Source organism: Ipomoea nil, assembly GCF_001879475.1.
Source record: "Ipomoea nil mitochondrial DNA, complete sequence, cultivar: Tokyo-kokei standard".
In the NCBI taxonomy this organism is placed as follows: Eukaryota; Viridiplantae; Streptophyta; class Magnoliopsida; order Solanales; family Convolvulaceae; genus Ipomoea; species Ipomoea nil.
In genome coordinates, this window is record NC_031158.1 from 197,501 (window position 1) to 214,315 (window position 16,815).

At 46.7% G+C, this 16,815-nt stretch overlaps 1 protein-coding gene and 2 non-coding genes across 3 annotated transcripts; 1 reads left to right on the plus strand and 2 right to left on the minus strand.

Moving 5' to 3' along the window:
* Positions 1-2,485: 2,485 nt before the first annotated feature.
* Positions 2,486-2,557, plus strand: trnQ-TTG. Its single transcript has one exon. It is a non-coding gene; the product is annotated as a tRNA-Gln (tRNA).
* Positions 2,558-4,165: 1,608 nt separating this feature from the next.
* Positions 4,166-13,098, minus strand: nad4 (NADH dehydrogenase subunit 4; the record flags this gene model as incomplete). The annotated part of the gene is made up of 4 exons: positions 4,166-4,254; positions 7,082-7,504; positions 10,705-11,219; positions 12,638-13,098. The coding sequence occupies 4 exons, from the start codon at positions 13,096-13,098 to the stop codon at positions 4,166-4,168; spliced, it is 1,488 nt and encodes a 495-aa protein (YP_009295077.1).
* A 3,381-nt stretch (positions 13,099-16,479) lies between these two features.
* Positions 16,480-16,552, minus strand: trnM-CAT. The gene has a single exon. It is a non-coding gene; the product is annotated as a tRNA-Met (tRNA).
* Between the last annotated feature and the right edge of the window lie 263 nt (positions 16,553-16,815).

The following is a 16,815-nucleotide window of genomic DNA, read 5'->3' on the forward strand; positions in this document are numbered from 1 at the left end:
CCAGAAGTGAGAAACCCTAAGTCTGAAGAAGAGTCTTGTTTCGAAGTATAGGGAGAGAGGGAGACCACTGAATCCGTTGGCTCCGCTCTGAAAATTGACTGACGAGAATCTGGATTCAACAAGGAAGACTTATAGTCTTATTACTCACGCACAACGGCTTCTAAATAATCACCAAGGAATCCGCTTCGCGGCTTTGAACTTCTTACTCACGCACAACGGCTTCAACAAGAACTATATGAATAGCGTTGTAGCGCTAGTCTAAACTAGAAGCCGTTGCTTGTTCTTTCGCGCTAGCTTAGAATAGTATAAGCTTTAGCTTTAGCTCTGCCGTTGCTTGTTGGCTGCTCAAGAAGTTGGACTAGTTGCTCCTCCGACCCGGAGTGGATTCTAGGGGAAGGGCAGAGCCTCACCTTGCAGTAGGAAGGTGTTCGTTGTTGGGACGGGTTCAAACTGGACTGAAGGGAGGAGGAAAAAAAGACTCCGATCCTCCTGGGGTTTCATCACTGGCTAGGGCTTTCGAATCAAAGCATGGGCATCTGCTATTAAGAGGGAGCAGTAGATCGTCGATTGAAGAGCCAGGTCAGTAAACTTCTATTGGAACTTCTATTGATTATGAATTCGACTCTAGGGACTCCTAGCAGCAAACTTGTATAAAAAAGCCCCCATAGAGACGCAGGAGATGCAGGAGCCGCCAGCCGGATCGACCAACAAATGATAGGGCAGAGAGATGGGCTCATTCGACTAATCAGTGATCCCTGGGCCTACCTAACACAGATGTCCCTGAAATAGGGGATTGGTTGATCGGAAAGCTCAGGCAGGAGTAGGACATTCCATACAAATCTTTCTGATCCGCTAGCTGGTGGTCCTCTCAAATCCCATTTTTTCATCGACAGGTAGGGTTAATTCTAAGGTTCCTTATTCCGGTTGTAAAGCGGAAGAAGCCCTTCTCCCAGCCCCACTAGCAGCCCGCGTTTCCGACCCGAAAGGAATTTCAAATGAAAGAAGAATCTGTGTGCACTATCTATGGAGTGGAGTGACTATCCTGAATCTCCTCTTTCCTATCTCCCCCTTTTTTGCCTTCGGCTATTACCGGCTGGCAAGGCTTGGCCCAACATTGGATTTGTTTTCAAACAACCAAGGTGGCGTTCATTCAATCAAATCTTTTATGCCAGCCCAAACTCATTCACTCTTTTTGGAAAGGAACGAATGCAGGGAACAACTCTTTCCACTGGTTCTTGAAAGCTATCAATCCCCGCTTCTCCCTCTCGCATCGGTTCTGCATCAGATGATGAGCCCATGCGAAAACTTTCTCTTTTATTGGCGCCCGGCTATTAGATTGAGTCGAAAGCTTACCAACGCATAAAGGTTCCGATTCGAGCGAGAGCCCAAACGGGTGAGGCGAGAAGTCTATTTCCATGTGGTCTGTTCTGAATAGTGATAACTACTTTTCAAAATTCGATCAAATCGATCGAGAATGTCATCATCTGTTAGGTGGGCCAACCGACCGACCGAGTTGGGCTGGGCGTCCATGTCACAGAACCTTTCTCTAGCCAAGAATCCCATTATTGATCGAATCGGGGCGGATCCTTATTGTAATAAACTGCATGAATATCTATTACAGTTAGTTAATATCCCTTTATAGTCAAAGGCAAATGCAAAGTCTATCGTTTGAACACTCAGAAAAAAAACCTAGAAAAGAGGAAGAGTCACTAAGACAAGAGAGCTATAGGTAAGCAAGCAAGAAGGAGAGGTGCAAAAGGGCGAGGCAAGGGGCTCTCCATCTCTAGGAAGATTGTGTCCAGGATCTGGTAATCTAAGCCTTGCTTCTTCTGGTCGACTCGTATTAGCCTGTGCTTTATTACAGGTAGTCATTCCCCCGTTCCTTTAGTCTTTTCAAGGGTACTTGAATCTTAAGTCGCGGTCATGTCTTGCCCCCCAGTATAGTGACCGCTTCCATGTTTTCCCCGAATTTCATCAGTTCCAGACTCAAGTGCCTGTTCATCCATCTTCATTCCAAAGGCGAACATCTCCATTGAGTGACTGTAACAGCTATGGTTTACAGTCAATAGTTCTTAACCAACCCTTTCTATTATATTATGTCTTTCTTTCTGAAGGGCTTGCGGTTTATTACACCAAAGGCTTTCAGTGAACTATTGAAGCTATCGAGAGAGTACCAAATGCTGACGGTGACGAAGGTTACCGACTTTCGGTGGACGCGGAGCCAACGAGTTCAGTCGAAGAGCGTAACGAGTATAAGGTTACAGAAGCCTTCGCCAACTTTGATAGGCATAGCATTGCAAGCAAATAGAGCAGAGAGCTTACCGTTTGTTTCTATTAGAGTCGCGAGCTTGTTGTAGTCGGTCCTAAAGGGAGAACCTTGCTGCTTACTTGCTATATCCCCGCGTCCTTGCACGGCTCGGCTCGTTCTTCGAGCCCTGCTTCAAGGTTCAAGGGCTCCCCGTTCCTACCGTCCAAAACAGGCCTATGGAGTATAGCCAAGTGGTAAGGCATCGGTTTTTGGTACCGGCATGCAAAGGTTCGAATCCTTTTACTCCAGATTATGAACACCCGATCGGATCTGTCAAGAACGGGCTGACGACTACAGGGGAAGCGGCTGACTGCAGTCCCTGAGCCCAGTAGCATGTAGCAAGCCAAAAGTTTGACTTGAACCTACTTTGCTAAGAGAAGAGAGAGAGGGGAAAGACAGACGGCAGAAATAAATCCTTCCAACCGCGGAATTTCACACAAGACTGACTTCGGCCAGGTTCTTTTATCAATCTCCTGTCATTGCTATCTCGTGCGCGAAGGGTTGCTCATGCTCCTAATTCAGTCCATCCGGGTCTTCCATCTTTCAATTCAGATTCCGACTCAATCGGCTTTCCTCTCCGATTGGCGAACGTCGAAAGAGAAGAAGGGAGCAGAGATTCTTTATACACTTTTTTTTTATTATATACAATCATTCTTCGTCTGCCCCGCGGGATCGGTTCAGGATCGAGTATGATTATTCAGTATAGACAGATACCCTGGTAACTGGTAGACAGAAATAGCGACAACTCTTCTTTTGCTTGCGAAGACATCTGGTTTGTTTAGTCTGATAATGGCCAGAGAGCCGCTCGCTGTGATTAACCAATTCTTGAAGACTAATCCGTGTCTCCAGCAATAAAAAGATGGAGGATCACTTCAAAACTTTCAAAATTTGGTTTCTAGTGTGTCAGTTTAAAACTCTGAGATCTTTGACCACTAACATCCTCCCGCTGACGCGGGAAAATACTTCGATTATCTCATCCGTTCGGGACGGGACGTAAGCCCCTACTAGATCCACAAAGGCTGGAGCTTAGGACCGAAACCTAGGGATTACCATAATGTATGGTATGCTATTCAATCTCGGTGTAGCACCTACGTTCGGCCTTTACTTCTATTAGATTAGCAAAACCCAACAAGCAACGGCTAATTGAGACTCTTATAGATTAGCACAAACAAATATCTTATTTAGAAAGAGTTTCTTTGTTGTTGTTTAGTTAAGCCTCCCGGACTATCAAGGTACAATGAAAATTGAAGATTGACTTTGAGCACACTGAACACTAACCCAATCTTTCAAGAAATCAAGCTAATCAAGGATCTTCATCACACGGGGACCGGCTTCGCGAGACCATTTCGGTCTACTCTTGGCTAAGCTCTACTGGGCGCAGATTACTCGATCGACTATCAGAGCTTGAATTTCATTTCTGATATGGATGTAGTCTTATCCTTATATACGATATTTATCAAATTATATACTTTATTTCAATTTCAATGTTGAATATGAAGTAGATTTCATATAAGTGGATTGCGGTTTGTGGTTAAAAAAAGAAGAATAATTGGTTTGATTAATGTATATAACATTGTTCCCACCCTAGCTTACCACTTACTAGTGCACGTTTGCGAGGGCTTAGAAGAATTCAATTCTCATAATAAGGATCCTCCCCCCTCCCTTTTCTTTTCCAATTCCTTCTTTTCGTTCTACTTCAGTGGAGCAATCCGAACTCTCGACAGAATATAAAAGAGGACCGCAGGCCTGTGTAAACACCTCAACGAACTCATGTGGACACTCCTCAGCCCGAGGACAATCTCTCAAATACACATTTGAATGTTGTTGACCCGTTTTTCTTTTCTTTGCTGATTCCTCTCAATGAAATTTGCCATGTTGCACTAAGTTACTTACGGATGTATGCATGCGGTCCGGGAACACTTTGGGGTGAACACCCATCCGAACAAGTAGGGTCAATAGTTCAGCATTTAGGCCGTAACATACATTTAGCAACAAAAAAATCTTTCACTCAACAAGTGCTCTCCGAACCAAGCTAGATAGTCTCCTATCACTAGGCTCACCAACCAACCTGGACTTTTCTTTTTATTATTCCTACCGCCGGATATGAAAACAAACCATAAGGATTGTTTCCAGCCATGAGTTCCCCTATGACATAAGCGCTCTTGGGTGGGGTGGGCCATCATTCGCCAGGTCTTTGAGTGCCCGTCGTACCACGTGGTTGGTGCACTAGGCTGATCGAGACTCGACTTTTCGGATCTGGAACCTGCGCCCGGCCCGGTCTGCCAGCTCTTAGTAGCTCTACGTCCGGTCGTGCGTGGTATGTTCGCGATTCGTACAAATGGAACGCATCGCGTACTATAACCTTCCTTTTTTGGGCTGGGCCATTCCATCAAATCTTTGAGAAGGGGCCCAATCTCGTATTTGATGGTCGGCGTGGCGATAGGCTTCGTTTCGTAGACTGCCTTCCCAGCCGTTGAAACACTGAGCGAGAACGGTAAGGGGCGCACAAACAAACAATGTCGTTGTGCGGGGATGCGATTCGCCAAGCTGGGGCAAACAAAGCCGTCCGACCCTACCGGATTAGGAATGCGAAGGCCTCTCCTTCGAAAGGAGACCGGGGAAAGAAAGAGCTATGCTATTGACCGGACCCTTTTTTCTCATTTTGTTTGAAGCGGGCCAAATAGAGAATGAAATGCAAAAAGAAAATAGGCCCCAAACAACCCTTTTTTTGGTTTAAGGGCTGCTCGCCCTACCGAAGTACCAAAGGCTTTCGAGGCTTACACCTCCCTATTACACGACCTAAAAAAAGGCTTTCAGTAGCGCCCTTAGAATCTAAGCCTTTTGAAGCGCCAGTAGTTGTAGCTGTGGCCACACCAACCCTTTCGTTCTTATCGCTCCGGATTCCGATCTATATGGCGGTACAAAGTAAACCTCTTCCGTATAAGCAGGTAGTAACCTAACCTTTAAGAATTTGTTCAAGGGGGCCTCTTATCTATCAATGGAAGGATCTCCATGTGTGGCGTGATAAGGAATCCTAGAAAAGATCGATTGAGACTCCCTCCACGGTCCCACGAAGATCTCTACGTACTTGTCCAGTCCAGGACAAGTGAGATCTTCGGTCTGCGTGCCTGGGAGCAGCTCAAACAAAGAAGAGTCTGGTCCGGTCTGAATTAAGGCACGGCCCGCCCGTCTGCTGCTAGGTCCGGGAATGGCGCCAGGCGAGGGCGCCGCTATGCCCCTTAATGAATCGAATGGTCCTTCGACCTTCGTTTGATTCCGACGGCCGGCATAGATCTCATGAGACCCGCCCACTATTACTACGAAAAAAGCCCTGCCCTTTTCCTTCGCTACTAGGAAAGTAAGCAACTTCTATTAGCGCCGGACCTTGAGTCGAATTGATCGTGTCATGTGCAACGTCCATCAATGATGGTTCATTAATGTCCATTGATTTAGACTCCTTCCCCCCTCTCAACTACGAAAAAGATCGAGAGGGCCCGAAAGCCCCCAAAAACCAAGAACGGAAACGGAAGCCTTTCGATTCACTCCCCATTCTCTCAACAATAAATAAAGCTCGCCCTCGAGCCCTGGGCCGGGTCTTTCCCTCTTGTTCTGTTCCCGCCACGAGAAAGACGCACGGAAGAGGTATTCCCGGCGCGCGGAGGAGAGTTTGTCTCGGTAGGGAACTGTACGATCTTATCCCCTATTGTATTGAATCAATAAAAAAAAGAGGTCAGTGCTACGGCCCCCTATTGTTTGATCAAATATTGACCGGGGACGAGCCTCCACTTCCATAGATCCTTGGTTTGACCTCCCGTAGTGGTCCTTGCTTTTAAGAAAGCTTTAGGGGCCAATTTCTCGTACTTGCTCAGTGTGCCCCCTTTCTTCGAGTGCCCCGCCCGGTTCACTGGGCTGTTGGCCTACCAAGCACTTGCCCGCTGCTCCTGCCGCCCGCTTGGCGGGCTCCGCGCTCGTTATCCTGACTTTTCTCTCTGCTGGGGTCCTCCCATTGCTCTAGCCATAAGCTATGGCAGCTCCAGCTCGCAACCACAGGGGCCCGCCCTGCGAGGCCAGAGTGGGCTCAGCGGTCAGCCTCCATTCGAATTATGTTAGGGGGTCTTTCGCTTTTGCCAGATCTAGAGAGATACTACAAGTCCTCCGTCCCAGATTCCATCGCCGCGGCCATCTGGTTCACCGGTACTACCAAAAAGTCTCATGCTTACGTTTCTGTTATTGATGGTTTGATTATTTTGGACCACGAAGACCCCAGTCGTGCTTCTGGTTTCCATTCCAATCATCATATTGATGATAAATCTCCTCGTGCTCTGCCATAAGAACTTGGAGTCCGTATCATGGTGAAGATAAGGTAAGGCTGTGATTCTTGCTCAAAAAACAGACCGAACGCCTTCGAGTTATTGGCTCGTCCGACCCGGCAGCATTCATGAGTCGCTCGTTCAACTGTCCCTCGGAGACAGGGTCGAGAAGTACCATGCATGGTTGCCCCCCGTCCTTTCTTTCTATCGGTCTCACCCAGCAAGATACGGCTCAGCCAAAAAAGGTAAGCGCCTAGCGCGAGCCTTATTTATTAGTTTAGTAAAGTCAAGCTTTGGCTCCCTAAAGACTAAAGAAATGGATAAAAAAGGGGGGACTTCTGCAACGGGCTATGCCACCCAAACCAACTGAGGGAAGTCGCATCCGTCCCATCGCAAGCACCTACAATGTCATGATCACATTGGGTTACCCTTTTTTCTTTGGTAGTTTAACGGACGGTCGCCCCTCCAACAAGAAAAGGTATAAATATGGAAACTTCTCTGCCATTTGGATCGGAGAATTTATGGAGGAAATCGGGTTTTAAATTCCCAGAAACCGCACGATTATATAGCCAAAGGGAATAGGCCGCGCCTAAAATCATCCCAAGCGCTGCTAATGTGGCTACTAAGCTATTTCTTTGGAAAGCTCCTACTAAGATGAGAAATTCCCCGATAAAGCTGCTAGTACCTGGTGAACTCATATTGGCCAAAGTGGAAGAGAAGAAAATGGTAGGGAGATTCGGCATGGTGCTCACTGAACCTCCGTAATATCTAACAAGTCGAGTCTTATGTCGGTCATATAGAACACCAACACATAGAAAAAGGGCTGAAGAAACCAGTCCATGACTTGACATCGGTAGAATGCTACCTCCAATTCCCTGTATGTTCGATAGAGCCAAAGATTCCTCCCCCACTGATCGGAGTACGCCGATTACCCCCCGAACCGTACAAGATAGTTACCACCTATCATACGGCTTTCTAACTTCACTTCTTTTTCTGGTCGTTCCGCTCTGTCGATCGATGGTAGTCTAAGAGATCCCGAAATTTTTTACATAATGGTTCCTGCTTCCTACCCATAGTTAGCATGTATCTCCCCGGGTCATACTTTAGTATCACATCGTAGACCCCCACCCCAACTCTATCTTCCTTATCAGTGAACCGGAACATAGTGCATAGGTACTCTTCGATGCAGCGGGGACGAGACAACGTGACATACTACGATTACGTACAGAAGTGCTGCCCTTCGTCTCGGCAATATGGAACCTCTCAACAGCTCCCGTTCTTTTATGGGGTCCTATCGGGATAGGTAGGCCCAAGCCTTTCCCCTCCCACCTCCCTCCATAAGACCCTCTTTATCTTTCCCGAGGGGGAAAGATAAAGAAGAGAAGAAAGGATTCATTTGGTTCTTTCATGTGACCACACCAACCCTAGGTGTGGCTTGTATCGAAAGGGTTTTCGTGCTATACACCACGTTGAGAAAGACCAACCTCCTATGTACCGTACTCTTTTTGAACCTCGAAAGGGGGTCCTCCTTATGATGCTACGGACGGCTGTCCGAAGTGCAAGGGGTAAACTCGGACTCGGATAGGATAGGATTGTGCGTGCCGGGCCCTTCGGGTGTCATATTTTGGCCGAGTTTACCGTCCCTCCGGCCCCTATGTTAGGCGGCCGTAATATTTTGTTACGTTCTACCGCTGTTACGCCAGAATAAAAGGTTCCACACGAGCTCCCGTTCTGCGGCGTGGTGGCAGGACCGCTAGGGGAGTGGCTCCGGGTGTAGATAGGGTTCAATCTGCAGGGGTCATGCAAATACATAGGCCCCTTCCCTTCTCTTTTGGATGAATGGGGTGGTTTAGAAGGCGCTTTCCGATCTACGGTCCCTCGGAGCGAAGGGTTAGGCAGGTAGTATGGGCCCTCTGACTTCCAGCTATGTGCTGTGCGGCTCCCGCGAAGCGAATGAAGGGAAGCTCGAAGAGCTTACGGGTGAGCTTACGCTTACTCTCAGCCTCTTTGATTGGTAGGCGGGCGGGCTAAGCCCCCTACTTAAGATTCTAAATTCATAAGGCAAATTTTATGTTGTCGTGACGCTTTGGTTAGGCCGACTACTATAGGCTAGCTACTTCTAGCTTCTATACTGGCCCTTCCACTTTGGTGTAGTTTTAGTTTGTATTGGTACTGAATGAACATATCAAACAAAGGCGAGCAGTATAAGCCCTTCTCCGGCCTGGGAAAAGCAGCGAACTCTAGAAGCTAGGGCTTTGTTCACCTTTGGACACGAACACTATTCCGTTCTCAGCGGAAACCCGCCTTAGAGATTGAACGGCAATAAGATAAGTCGACGTTCAATCTAAGACAGCGCTGAGCGCTGATAGCTTGTAGTGAACAGCCCCCTTATGAAACCAACCGAAAGCAGCCTTTGGTACTTAAGTAGTTAAGGTTTGGAACCCTTGCAACTATGATAGAAAGCCGTTTGCTTGTTTTGTTGCCAAACCCTTCGCCTTTCTTTTGAATCAAAGTAGGTCGCGACTGTTGTATTTTAGTCGGTCGGGGGAAGCTACCGCTTCTACGACAGCTCCGCTTCTCTCGCGCTTGCTTGCTGAAGGCTTAGAGTCCTTTTCGCTAGGTCCAAAAGCTTCCCAAAAGATCTGATCCAACAGAAATCCCGCATTGAGCGTAGCTGATATGCGGCTACGGCTAGGCGATCATATCATGCCATAAAAAACTTTTATATGTCTAGAGAGATCCCCTAGATATACAGATAGAATAGATGTTCATGGATAGACAGACATTCCATTGATTCTTAGTTTTTGGGCCGAAAAAGCTCGTCGATCCAAATTCATCATTCTTCTGGTCTCTCTTCGCTCCCCGAAACTTACCCACGGCACAGCGCCCATTCGCTTCTTAGCGGGAAGGCAACGAAGTTCAGTTCATGAGACCGCAGCGGAGTGGAGCAGCCGCGACACAAAGTTCCTTACCTTAGCTGGATCTCGCTGGTGCCACCTAAACGGTAGGTAGGCGGCGGATGTATGACGTTTGGAGTTGTCGTTCGTGCACCTGTCCCCAATGGAAGAATGAGTGATCCATTCCCCTGCGGATCATGGCCTTACCACTCGGTCCCCGATGGCCTGCGGGGGATTCGGTATAGCAGCTCAGGTTCGTTTGCGCTGCGCGTTCCCGCTGGACTGGACACATGTTAGCTGTAGGAAGTATGGTTCCGAAAGTGACTTCGGTTCGCCAGTTCAGGCTCAACTCCTCGCTTTACGTTAGCGGACCTACAGGTCGGGCCGGGGCTCTGCGCTCTTTCTTTCTGTGTGGGACGATACCGGGGAGAGAAGGGAATGCGTCGAGGCGGCGAACAAGACAACTACATTTTTGCTTTTCCCTCCATGAGATGAGCCCAGTGCATTGGACCGATGGATAAGAGAACTGAGCTGGCCTAAAAAGCGCTTGAGCGCTCTACGTACGATGTAGACTCTATCAGATACATATCTATTTATTTCTGATGGATCAAGAATAGATAGTTGTCTCATCAATAGATAGAAATAGGAGATTTCCCCTTATTCTTGATAGATTCCCTCTCTATCTCTTTCGATCTATCAGAACAGATCAGGCTATCTATCAATCGATTTGAAAATAGCACGCTTATCTCGCTTTTCGTTCATTTTCGCCACGAAAACATAGCCGCCATAATAAGAAGCAGGCGAAGCAGCTAGAAGCACTCGCTTCACGCCCTTTCATTCTTATTCACGTTTAGATTAGCAACAACAAACAACTAACAACTAAGAATCTATTTGTTTTCTGTTTTTAGTTAAGGGAAAGCCAACAGAAAGATTTTCTTCTGACTTCGTAGAGCCGGTGCTGCTGTTGCCTGCGCGTAGGGCCGTCCCCCACTCCCGTCCCGGGGCGCTAAGGGGCTTTTGTTTTTGGAACAGACGGTAGTGTTTTGCTGACGCCTCGAATCAAGCTTTTATTGCGACATGCTATGTTTTCTCCCCCATTGCTAGTAGGTTGATGGGTCGCACGCCCGGCACACATGTTTTGGCCTTGTGTGTCCATAACTCAAAATAGGTGACCTAACGGCCGCCGCCCGACTAAACATACCAATAGTCACAAAATTCATATGAGCTACTGAGGAGTAAGCAATGATCTTCTTAAGATCGATCTGCCTTAAAGTGGTCGAGGAAGTATATATTATAGCAATCGCGCTTAAAGTATAAATGAAAGGAGTGGAACAAAGTGTCGCTTCGGGAAACATGGGTATTGAAAATCTTAAAAACCCGTAGGTTCCCAATTTTAAAGGAATTCCTGCCAAGATGACGGATCCTGCCGTAGGTGCCTCTACATGAGCTTCGGGTAACCAAATATGAACTGGTACCATAGGCACTTTGACGGCGAAAGAGGCGAAAGAAGCAATCCATAGAAAGATTTGGCGCCGCTCACTAAATTCTGTGGTTAATGAAATTTGTAAATCGGTTGTTCCTGTTTGGAGAAGAATCAACAGAATAGCTAATAGCATAAAAACAGATCCAAGTAAAGTATAAAGGAAAAACTGATATGCTGCCTTGATCTTTCTTTGTCTCGAACCCCATACCCCTATAATAATGGTAGAGTAAGGGGTGGCCCCAAAGCGGAATTTACCGGTGGTGGTTGGTCGAAGCTCCAGTAGGTAGCCACTCCCTTCTCAGAGAACCGTACGTGAGACTTCCGCCTCATACGGCTCCGTCCCGAGCTTCCGTCGTCGGCCTTGGCATTAGACCACTATCTATGCATGTATTTTCAGCCTGGACTCTCGAATCTTTTGCTCCTCGGGTGGTGTCGAACAATGGTGCCTGCGTTGCGGGAGATGCCCGCCCGTAGGGCCCGGCCTGCTTCCCGCCCGAAAGAACCGCTCACTAGCTAGCCGGACTAGTGGGGCCCTATCTGGAGACATACTGAAACCCATGCCTTTCGAACCGAACGCAACGCCCGTCTTCCAAATCAAAAGAAAAATGGGCTCGTTGGGAAGAGGAGTGCGGCCTGTAGAGCACATGTAAGGCACAGTCGGGTTGCTCACGCAGCGGATCTCTCTCTATCTATAGATAGAGAGAGAGAGGTGTGAAAGTAATAGCCTTATGTTATGGCCGCTCCCCGACTTACGGCCTTTACGCTACTACTACTGTGATGTGAGCGGTTCAAATTGGTTGAATCTTTTTCAATCATCCTGGCCGGAACTTGTATGCAGCACTTGTACGGAGGTGCATGCATAAAGGTTTGGAACTCTTTTCTTATCTGAATCTTAAGGACAGGACCCCACCCTATTCTCGAACCCTCTGCCGAGCTCTACCCTGTCCGCATTTCCTTTTGAAGGGGAAAAAAAATGTCTCCACCTGCTGCCAACAGTCTTTCTTCGGAATTCTACTGAACGGGTCGATCCTCCCATCCCGTTTGTTTTAGCAACTTCTCAAAAGGTCTCCTCGCCAAGAGCTCCCCGGCGACGACAGAGGAAGCAACCCGTCTGCTGTGGCGGGGCGGCTTTTTTCTTTCACAATAAGACCTGGACGATTATCCCTACCTTCGGTAGCTTACGAGTTTACGTCCATCCCTGGTCGGGTACAGTTTCCTTTCGATTTCTCCCTTGTAGCCGTTACCCGAATTCGCGCAAGTGTGTCCACACCCCCCAAACTTACTTTACGAGAAATCTTTTCTCGCGAACAAACACAACCCCTACACACACCTAGGAGCACCCCTTCCTGCATATCCATACAAGACCCGAGTAGGCGGGTCGAGGTCCTACGAGGTACCCACTACTCGGAGTACCCTCCCAAAAGGAAAAAGATGTGTCTGTCAGGTTCGGTTCTTCTTAGTTGGGTTGGGCGGGTTCGACCAGAAATGCTATGCTTACACACAAGACTACCCCTCTTCCCGAAAGCTTCGCGGGGACTACTTTAGGACGACGGACGACCGCCCGTAGGGGGTTTACTGCACAAGGCCCCTGCAGAGGAAAAGCTTTATCCCAGCGAATAGAAGATGCTCAGCTCCGCACAACATAGGGATTAGCACACTTTCGGGAAGAACATAGAATAGTAGAAGATCCAGCATGCAGAACACGGCGATCATTAGAAATTCACGAATTAGAGATGCTGTAATATACTCTTTCCCATAACTTCTCATACCAGACCAACCCACTAAAATGCAAATAGGGATCAGAAATGTGGTCAATATCACGAAGAATAAAGAGATACCGTCTATACCCAAATAAAAATTGATGTTTTCATAAGGAAGCCATCGAAGACTTTCCACAAATTGAGATTTGGCCGTAGAAGGATCGAATTGTATCCAAAGAACAGGGGGATACAAAAAAGTAATAAGAGAGGCGCACAGACCAATTAATCGTATCGGTCGTATTCTTGAATTTGGAATGAAAAGAGGAGTAATGCTTCCTAGCACGGGACAAAGAATAAGACCACTTAGATCAGAATAGCATTCACAGAAATGTTCTAACATAGAGTAGAATCGAACATTGAAGAGATTCATTGACAACAGTAAAAAGATGGGCGCTTCATTCCTATACAATAGGGGTCTATCAGTGCAAGTCAGCTGAACACCGTGATTGATGAGTGGGTAGGTGGGTTAGGTGCACTTCTCGCCCAGTGGGAAGTAATGAGGCTAGTATCCCCCCCCTGAATGAAGAAGTAGTGGGGCCCCCTTCCCGCGTATGCGCCTTTATTTAGATTCTTTCTATTTTTTTTTGTGGAGAATCTTTCTAAAAAAATAGATCTGGCAAAACGCAATTCGTCGAGTGAAATCCCTTGCATTTTTTTCAGGTAGCTTTTTCTTTCTTACGCCTATTTAGCTAGTGGGGCATTGGTCATAGCCGAAATTCGTCGAAGGGATAAAAAAAAGAAGAGAAAGAAGGGGAAGTTTTTTCTTTCTTTCAATCCAAATAAGAGAACAAAGAAACCACTCAAAAATGAAAGTTAGATAAAGAAGTGTTAGTAAGAACTAGCACTAGACTTCTTCCCCCCTTTCTACCTTTTTTCTCTCCTTTTGTTTGTGCTTCCACCCGGGCTTTGCATTCTGTTTTATAGAGACCCGAGGAAATTTTCATAATAATGAATGTAGAAAGGTGAGGTACTTTCCCCGGCATACGGAAAAAAAATCCAGGATGACGTCTTTCAAAAGACGAGTAAGGGACGGGGAGAGGGAGGCTCTCGAAACCAAATGAGACTAGAAAGAGCATGGGAATTAGCACCATTCATATGAGTGCTTTTGTCTCTTCGAGACAACAAAGGGACAGCCCTCTCTCTATCTCAGTCTCGGTTTAGCATCATATATCGATCTGGAGAAATTTTTTATTGGTTGTAGCGCGGATTAAGGAGCAGCTCCTCTATGCTGTGGCGGGGGGGCTGTCGCCGCCTGATAAAGGCAGAAGCGGGGGCCACCGGAGCTATCTGCGTCGAGTGTTTCGATTGAAAGAGGAAGGGAGAAAACTAAAATGCCAGCACAGAAATAGAAAGAGTCGTGCTTCAAAGTGGAATTCTTCTAAGATCCATTGCTCGATTTTGCTGCATGCTCTGCTCCCAAAATGCAGAGAGACTTGCGAAGGCAGATCCGGGTTGGTTGGTCCGGAAAGTCATGGGAGAGGCAGGCTAAGTGAAATAAGATACTGATGCTATTATAGAATCTTATGAATCAAGCACGGCACACTTTCTATATCTCCTCCGTCTACAAGGTAAACAGCTTAGCTTAGAGCACAGCGTGTTCGCCACCACACTGGCTGGCTGGCGCATTGGCCTTACCGTAAGAAGCCCGAGAGGTATTTCGATATATCTCGTGACACGCTCCGCGTGGCATTTTTTTTTAGAAAGTCCGTATAACTTCAAAAGAATCATTCTTTATGAATCAAGTACCGTTCAAAGGGTGCATTGCCTCTTTGAGTGAAGAAGAGAAGGGCTTTGTATAGACACTCTTGAGCCATGTTCGTCGCCCTAGGCTTACCATTATTTCATTCTATTGATTGGTTCTAGCTCCAAAGAACATATACATGGAGCTATGTCGACTTACGTACGTCTCGTTGACTAAACGATCAAGGTATACCACGTATCATCCCCTCTTTCCATAGAGGAGAGATAAAAAAAAAAAAGAAAAAAGATAGTGAACAAGCAACGGCTTCTAGTTTAGACTAGCGCTACAACGCTATTCATATAGTTCTTGTTGAAGCCGTTGTGCGTGAGTGAAGTGCCGTATAACGGCGCATGTAAGTACAAAGGGGATCAGCGTGAGTCTAAGTCTAAAGACTCAAGCGTCTTCCTTGGTTATTTAGAAAGAGTTTCTTTGTTGTTGTGAAGTGAATCGGACATCACTTTATGCTAATGAAAACCAGACCCTTCAGTGGATCTTGAATTTTGTTTGAGTGAAAGGAGATGCCTTCCTTGTTTCTGAGTTCTTGAGTGAGAAGAGAGACAGGAGACGAGAGCGGATTCATATGAGTTGTTCTTGTTTGAGTTGCTTGACCGGACGGAGGGGATCTGTAGCGAGCCCTCGGCGATTGAGAGGACTCGAACCTAACCCCTGTCTTTGAAAGAATTCCTAACACCTTTTGAAGCAGTAAGTAAAGTCCTCTTCTATTTGTCCCTTAGGTTACTTAAGTCTAGTCTCTTCTTGTTCTAGCTAGTATGAAGTAAGTAATCCTTTCAGTTTCTGCTTTGTTCTTGAAGTGTCAAGATTCTTTCTTTCTTGTAAGCTATCGAAATGCCTCTTTGTTAGAGTCATGAGGGAAAGAATAAGTCTATTCTCGAGTCTTTCCTCTAGGAAAACCAGTACTCTATTCAAGTGAAATATCTTAATAGAGTCAATTTTATCTTCATTCCTATTCTATTTTTCTGCTGATTTGATGTAAGACTGAGCTTCTCTTTTTTTCTGTGTATAATAGGACCGGGGTCCCACCTCACCACTCCCCTTCCCCTCGGCCAACGACAACCTCTGAGATGCTGCTTTTCGTCGGCCGAGGCCTCACTTCCCCCGGTCTTATTCGTTCTTTCTACCCAGAAGAAGCTAGCTTTATTACAATTTTTGGCTATCTTTATTTTTGCCTATAACACTGAATTTTCATTTCAAATTTCATGGCTTTTTTATCTTTCTTTTTAGAGTAAGGTAATGTATTTCTTACTCGATAGAGTTTGGATGTTTAAGTTGCTGACTCTTTACTTTAGAATTTTGAAGTAGGGCTTAGTTTAAGAGTTTGATTCAAGGCCATTTTCGACCGCTTAGGGAATGTGCTTTTCTCAAATCCTCTGCTCAATTCATCTGCTATTCCGAAAGCGGTATCGGCAGCATTCACAGCTGATTCGTGAACAGGGGATGAGAATGTAAAACCTTTTCTTGCAAACACCTCTTCTTCTATCCAAATAGTTTGACAAGCCGAAAGCCGGGAAAGAGAGGTTCTTGGTTACAGACAGGGCAGTCGAACCTGAAAGGCCAGACATTGTGATTGACCTACTAACCGGGGAGACTTGGTTCCATCACACATCACAGACCAGACAGACAAGCATTGGTAAAAGCCCAGAAAGCCACCAACCATCGAAGTCTCCCCTTGGTCGCCTGGTATCTTGAAACCTCTTTGCTTGCGGGGGCAGGAGTGGAAACGTCTGAGAGAGCGCTTCGCGAAAGAATCGTGTGGCGCGGTGAAAGGTTTCCCGTTGGGGTTTCCGACCCTCCTGGTCTCCACCTACTTGTGGAAGAGGGGGGTTCCTTGATATGTTGGTGTAAAGGCGCTCGAAGAAGGCCACAAGTGGAAGCAACCGATGCTTTGATCATTCAATTGACTCCTTGCTGCCAGTCCGTGCTTTCTGTCATGCTGGCAAAAGCAGGGGTTTCGGTCGGTTTTACCTACTATTGGATTTGAACCAATGACTCTCGCCGTATGAAAGCGATACTCTAACCGCTGAGTCAAGTAGGTCAAGCTGAGTCAAGTCAGAGAAAATAGACCCCTATAAGAGAAAGCCGCGCAACAAAAATTCCCCTTACTATACAAACAAGGGCGGCGGAGCGCTAAGAAAGAGAAAGCGTTATCACTATACGAAATGCAGCAGCGGCTAGCACGCTAAGCTAAGATCAACCAATGTTCGAACGCGGAGCCTTTCTTTCTCGGTCGTCTGTCTTAATAAGTGGATTCCGATTCATGCGGTCGTTCTCTGCTGCATTGGTCTTTTCACTCCCCAC